This window comes from Medicago sativa, chromosome 2, assembly GCF_051527215.1.
Source record: "Medicago sativa cultivar Bolivia chromosome 2, Bolivia_mono, whole genome shotgun sequence".
NCBI lineage: Eukaryota > Viridiplantae > Streptophyta > Magnoliopsida > Fabales > Fabaceae > Medicago > Medicago sativa.
Window position 1 is genome coordinate 15,014,101 of NC_140750.1, and position 6,993 is coordinate 15,021,093.

Sequence of the window (6,993 nt, forward strand, 5' to 3'; positions counted from 1 at the left end):
ACCTTGGTGTCATCAACTTTGGCTTCTTCCTTGGATTCTTCTTTCAAATCTTCAAGTATGGCTTGATTAGGAAGAACCTCCTTCAAGGAATCTAGCTCCTTCAAACACTCTTCAATGGCACTTGCTTCGTCTTCATCAATAGCATTGAGTGCGTCCACCAAAGCACTCTCAAGGGGTGTTCTATTATGCATTTGCTTCCGAGTAGTCAAGATGACTTCTTCGGTTGCATCCATTTTGAAACATGCACCCTTGTCTTTCGAGTACTTCAAAGCTTCTCGGATGTTGAAGGTAACCTCTTCATCATTTACCTTGACCTTCATGATATTATCATCAAGATCAATCATCATCCGAGCCGTTTGCATGAAATTCCTTCCCATTAAGATAGGCACATCCTCATCTTCTTCGACATCCATAACCACAAAATCAGCCGGAAAAATAAATTTGTCCACTTTTACAAGAACATCTTCGGCCATACCTAGTGGTTTTGCAAAGGATTTGTCGGCCAATTGCAACATCATCCTAGTCCGCTTTATACAAAGGTCACCAACTCTTTTGGCAACGGACAAAGGCATGAGATTGATGCTTGATCCAAGATCAAGTAGTGCTTTACCTACATGTGTTATGCCAATAGCTACCGGTAGAGTGACTCTTCCCGGATCTTGCTCTTTCTTTGGCATTGTTCTTTGAATAATAGCACTACAATTGGCATCGATTTGGATCGTCTCTTCATCGTTGATTCTTCTTTTCTTGGAAAGGATATCTTTCATGAACTTCGCATAGACCGGCATTTGCTCCAAGGCTTCTGAGAATGGTATATCAATTTGCAACTTCTTGAAGAGTTCAAGAAACCTTGCGTATTGCCGCTCTTTGTCTTTCTTCGATGGAGCATGTGGGTATGGTAAGCGTTGAGCCACCACTTGCTTCTCAACTACTTGTTTCTTCCCTTTATCTCTCCCCACATCTTTATTCTTCCTCTCCATCTCCTCTTGTAACTCTAGATCTCTTTTTTGATTTTTTTCTTTTTCAACTAATGCTTCTTTATTCTTTATATACACTTCCTCCTCTATCTCTACACTATCCTCCTCGAACTCCTCTTTGTCCTCCTCATTGACAACTTCATCATCCTTTTCTTCAACAACAATATCATCACCTACCCCTATACCTACTACTCTCCCACTCCTTGTAGCTATAGCTTTTGACTGCTATGCCTTGTTGTGCTCCTTAGGATTTGGTTGAGTGTTAGCGGTGAAAGCTCCACCTTGCGGAGGACCTTGAGCCATTTGTTGAGCTAACTGACCAACTTGCGTTTCAAGGCCTTTGATGGACGCGTCGGTGTTTTTCTGGTTAGCCATGGACACTTGCATGAATTGTTTCAAGACCTCCTCGGTGCTTTGGGAATTATTCGGTTGTTGGGGGTTATTTGGTGGTGGATTTTGGTATTGATTATTGAATGGTTGTTGGTAAGGTTGTTGGTAGTAGTTTGATGGTGGATATTGATAGTTATTGTTGTACGGTGTTCTCCAAGGTCTTTGTTGGTTTTGGTTGGCCGGATACCTTCCTTGGAAGTTGGAAGTACCCGGATTTTGTTGTGAGGTTCCGGCTTGTTGTGGTTGGTTAGGCCTTTGTTGGTTTCCCACATAGTTGACCTCTTCCCCTTCAAAAGAACCGGGCTCGGGACAATAGCCGGTGGGATGATCCCCCGTACAAAGTCCACAAGTATAGACTTGAGCGGTTCCTCCTTCTTGCTTGAGAGATTCAAGAATTTGTTTAGGCATAGCTCTCATCTCCTTTTGCATAGCTTCTATTTGTTGAGTGAGGAGCTTATTTTGAGCTAAGACCGCATCGTTTGCTTCTAATTCCAGAATACCGACTTTCCTTTGATTAGGATTCCGGTTGTGAGAGGATTTTCTTGTGTTGAGAGCCATTTGGTTAATGATTTTGACAGCTTCAGCTGGGTTTTTCAAAGCAATAGAACCTCCAGCACTTGCATCTAGCATCGTCTTGGACATGTCTTGAAGCCCTTGACGAAAAAGATATAGTTGCATTTGGCTATCAAAACCATGCTTTGGACAATTCCTTAGCAATGATTTATAGCGCTCCCAAGCTTCACAAAGAGTCTCACTTTGGCCTTGAGCAAAAGTTGTAATTGAAGTTTTAGCCTCAAGATGCCTATCCTCTGGAAAGAACCTTTCTTGAAATGCTTTCTCTAGCTCACCCCAATTTTCCATCAAAGAAGTTGGTTGATCAAGATACCACTCCTTAGCCTTCCCGATCAAAGAATGAGGAAACAATTGCACAAACACACCCTCTTCCTCATCTTCTTTCATACCAAGTGTACCGGCGGTAACATAGAAGTTGGTAAGATGTTTATATGGATCCTCATGATCCATACCGGTAAACTGGTTATGAGTTATCAAGTTTATCAACCCCGACTTCAGCTCAATTGATTTGGCATTACGATTGCCAAGATTAGCTAGCCTCCTCGGACTAATCCACATAGGTAGAGCATCATTATCATTTTCTTGAGCCATGACTACTTCTGGTTCACTCTTCGGAGATGAATGTGGTGAAGAATGTGAAGAATCACCAAGTGAAATAGTATGCACCGAGCCTGACGGAGAAGGAATAAAAAGTAAAGATTCCGGCTGAGCCAGCCTGGCTAATCTCCTAGCTTCCTTTGCTTGCTTTCTAAGTAACCTAGCAGTTTTCTCAATTTCAGGATCAAATTGTAGGTCTTCTTTATCAACGGTACCTCGCATAAACAAAGTTCACCAAGACTATACCAGGTGGTTAGCATAAAAAAATTAATGAATGATATATGTGTATAAGTATATGCATGAAAGAATTTTGTGCAAAATTGACTTAACATGACAAAATTGTTTCCATACTTATAATATAAAAAATACGCTACTCCCCGGCAACGGCGCCATTTTGATGTAAGATTTTTCCTACACGTCATATAACTATGTACACGTGAGTATATATAGGATCGTTTCCACAGGGAGTTACGTTTAATCATAAGCATTTACACAATCGTTCACATTAAGGGTTTGGATATAATTTGTTTGTTTGTAACACTATATCCATATTTGACACTAAAGTAAAAACGAGAGGGGATCGAACTATTTCGCTTGCGGTATAAGATAACGAGCAAGCATAACAGCAGCAATCTCTCGATCGATTAACAGACTCTAGCTTTATAACCAATATTATCACAATCATTTCTACAATATCCTTCGTGTCCAAAGCGACATCGTTATTTCCAAGTTAGCGTTTAAACATTCGTGTCCAAATTCCTTAAACGATAACAAAGTCGATCGGATAACTTAATCGACCGTGTCCAGCCTGATTAAGTATCCGAAAGCATTAAAATCTTGATTAAAAGTAATTATCAAAGGTTTACAAACTTGTCAAGAGTGATATAACATAAGATAGATTGTTATTCTAGTTCTAGATTCAAGAGTTTGTGTCCAAATCATCTTGAATCTCTTTGAAAGCATTAAAAGCAAGAATAACAACAATATTGAATCATTAAGCTAGAACCTTATATATTAAAAGATCAAAAGATTACATAATAGCTTGATAGTTACCTCAATACTACAAAGAAGGTGATAGTTACATATAGACATGTAAACTAATGCAAGGAATGAAGGAAAGATGAAGATTCCATGCCAAGATCCTTGATGTCTCAATGAATCTAGGGTTGAATCTACTCCTTAATCACTTGCTTTGTGTTTCTCTCTATGAAATAGCTCTAACCTCTCTCTAGAAATGTGTAAAATGTTTTCAATGGAATAGTGAATACCTAAAAGAGAGGTAAAAATGCTATTTAAAAGGCCTGTGTTTTTGCACCTGCGCTAATAGCGCAACTCACGCTAATAGCGTGGTAAGGCGGCCTATAATTTGGCCAATGGGAGCCTGCCACGTTGTTCTTGCCCTGCTGCTACGCTCCAGCCACGCTAATAGCGTGGCTCTCTGGAGCATTTACGCTAATAGCGTGAAATACGCTAATAGCGTAGCTCTTCAAACCCAGCTTCTGCTTCCACGCTCCAGGTACGCATATAGCGTAGCTCTCTGGACATTGTACGCTAATAGCTCAGAATACGCTATTAGAGTACTCTTCAAGAGTGCTCCAGATCCACGCCCCAGGTGCGCTAATGGCGTATCCCTCTGACCTTTGGCATTTCTTCATCACGCCAATAGCGTAGGACACGCTAATGGCGTAGCTTCTTTGAACTTTGACATTTCTTGCTCCTTGCTTGTAATTTCCTGCACAAAAAGGGTAGACTAAGGCTCAAAAGCATAAATGACATATTAACACAATATTTGGAGTTTTCCATAGAGAATCTTGCAAAACAAGTCACTAAAACGCCTAAACTCCTATGCGAAATATATCACTTTTAAACACTTATCACCCCGCCATTGCCGCTTGTCGACGAACTCAACCAAGCAAATCATCTCGCTCTCGCATCTATCATTTGTGAAAAAATGAGGCGGTGTTTACTTCTTTATCACGAAGCTTGGAAACACCGGTAATTTTCGCCTCAACGGAAGTTTGAGTGGAAATTTTGACATAAACCGAAGCTTCAATGATATGTTTGACATCAACGAAAGCTTCAATGGAAGCTTCAATGATGACCGGTTTCGGCTCAACACCATCAACGAATTCTAATTAATTGAATAAATATTCAATTTATATGTAATAGTATTTTACATAATATAATAGGTTTGACTTCTTTGTCGAAAAAAATAGGTTTGACTTAGGTGAGAAAAAATTATTTGACTTATTATTTTCACTAGTTAAAGAATATTACCAACTTATATAACTTGGATGCAGTATAGATAAAAAAATGAAGGATAGAAAACATTTTTAAAATATAATTAGATGAATAAATATTCAACTTATATGTAATCCTTTTTTTTATAATTTAATAGATTTGACTTGACTTGATTCTTTCAAAGAAAAAAATAGATTTGACTTGATTATATTTATTTCAACCAGTAAAAAATAATATCAACATGATATAATTTGTGTGCTATATATATAACAACCAATCTGACTAAGGCATACTCAAACCAATAAGATTTGTGAGTCTTGAAAAGATAACAATTACAATATAAGCATCATGAGATTTCAATCCCTTGTTCTTATCCTTGTTGTTCTATTTGCCTCAACAGCAACCAATCAAGCTAACTTTGTAGACGTCAATGATCCACACGTGATTGAAGTCGCCACTTTTGCTGTTACGGAGTACAACAATCAACATACTGAGGCAAAACTGGTATTCGAAAAAGTCATCAGTGGTGTATCCAATGTTGCCGACAATGGGACTAGATATAGCCTCACACTTTCGGCTAATAATAATGGTTCAGCTTCTAACAATTATGATACAATTGTTTTGGAGAAGTCATCGGAGAACTTTAGCCTTATTGCCTTTGCACTTGTTCCTCATGCTTAAATTATTAAGTATTGCTTCTTATATGATCATATAGAAATAAAAGTTTATGTTTTGTATCAAAGTGGATTGACAATCTAAATATATTATATGATCGTTTAACTATGTTTAAATTTTCTTAGAATAAGATTTTATGAAAAGTTCACATTGATTTTTATACTTTTTTTTAAAGAACACATTGATTTTTATACTTGAGTGTTTGAGCATTCTAGAGAGTTTTTTTTTTTTGAACAAACAAAAATGGTATATATATTAATAACTATGGTTTACCCCGTACAAGACGTGCAAAGGGGAGGCTACTCAAGTGTATAAACAATAACATAGTGCCAAATAAACAAAAGCACCACGCAAACAACAGTACAAGGAAGAGAGTACTAGTGGACGCCCATACAAAGGAGCGGATGCTTCCACCAGTCATGATAGCTGTAATGAAAAGTTGCCTGTTGTGACTTTAACCAAGAAAAAGATGTCGGTTTAACCTTTTCAATGAGTATTGTAACACCCCGTTTTCCCAACATAAAAATTTCATCATAAATCAGAGTATTTAAATCACAAACGGAATGTCACATACTTCTTTTAAAACATAAAATGGATAATAATAATTATCTCTCAAATTCAACATCAATATCTAAAATCATGCAGCGGAAAATAGTTCAGCATTTAAAAGTCTTGGCACGCAGGCCTTATTGGAAAATCTCATAATTAGTTCATAAAAGAGACACGTAAGGAATAGAAGTAAAAGCAAGCCCCCATCCCGTTACGTATCAGAGCACCTAGACACCAAGTGAGGAGTCTACTCACGAACGCCTCTAATCTTTATTACCTGCACATTACCCACGGTCGAGGCAACATATACGCAGAAGGGGTGAGATTTTATAATCAATACATTAAGCATATAATCCAATAAAATGCATTTAACAACTTAAACATTAATATCATATCAACAATTAGCATATTTTTCATTTCATAACAAATACAATCATCAAATACCATTACTAATTTTCATCACAAATCATAATCAACTTAACACTTAACTTGACGACACAACTCATCTTTGACCATGCAACTCTATCAACTCAACAACAACTTAACAACACAACTCTTCTTTGACCATGCAACTCTATCAACTCAACAACAACTTGACAACTTAAACATCATGAACTTCTTGATATGCAAATGCATGTGGTACCAATCAACAACAAAATGAGCATAATAGGCTCTTCAACGTGTGAGCACAAAGGCTGCCGGGCCTAAAGCCCCCAACTTTAATGAGCACAAAGGCTGTCGGGCCTAAAGCCCCCAACTTTAATGAGCGCAAAGGCTGCCGGGCCTAAAGCCCCCAACTTTAATGAGTATGCAATGAACTCAACTTCCAACAACTTAGACAACAACATAAACAACTCATACGACTCATAATCATGGACCACTCCTTGAATTCTACAACATAGACCGACTCATGCAACTTCAAGACACTAACAGTCAAAAGCAGGGAACAGCAGCAAGATACAACATTTAATAACATTTGAATGCGTTAACA

The 6,993-nt window shown here is 37.9% G+C and overlaps 1 protein-coding gene across 1 annotated transcript; it reads left to right on the plus strand.

The window, feature by feature from the left end:
- The first annotated feature begins 5,079 nt into the window (after positions 1–5,079).
- On the plus strand, positions 5,080–5,560 carry LOC146944868 (cysteine proteinase inhibitor 5-like). Its single transcript, XM_085748808.1, has one exon. The coding sequence runs from the start codon at positions 5,127–5,129 to the stop codon at positions 5,457–5,459; it is 333 nt and encodes a 110-aa protein (XP_085604934.1). The 5' UTR covers positions 5,080–5,126; the 3' UTR covers positions 5,460–5,560.
- Positions 5,561–6,993: the final 1,433 nt, after the last annotated feature.

Bases quoted from the DNA above. Each gene is read 5' to 3' on its own strand.
- LOC146944868 (XM_085748808.1), top strand. From the start codon at position 5,127: ATGAGATTTCAATCCCTTGTTCTTATCCTTGTTGTTCTATTTGCCTCA.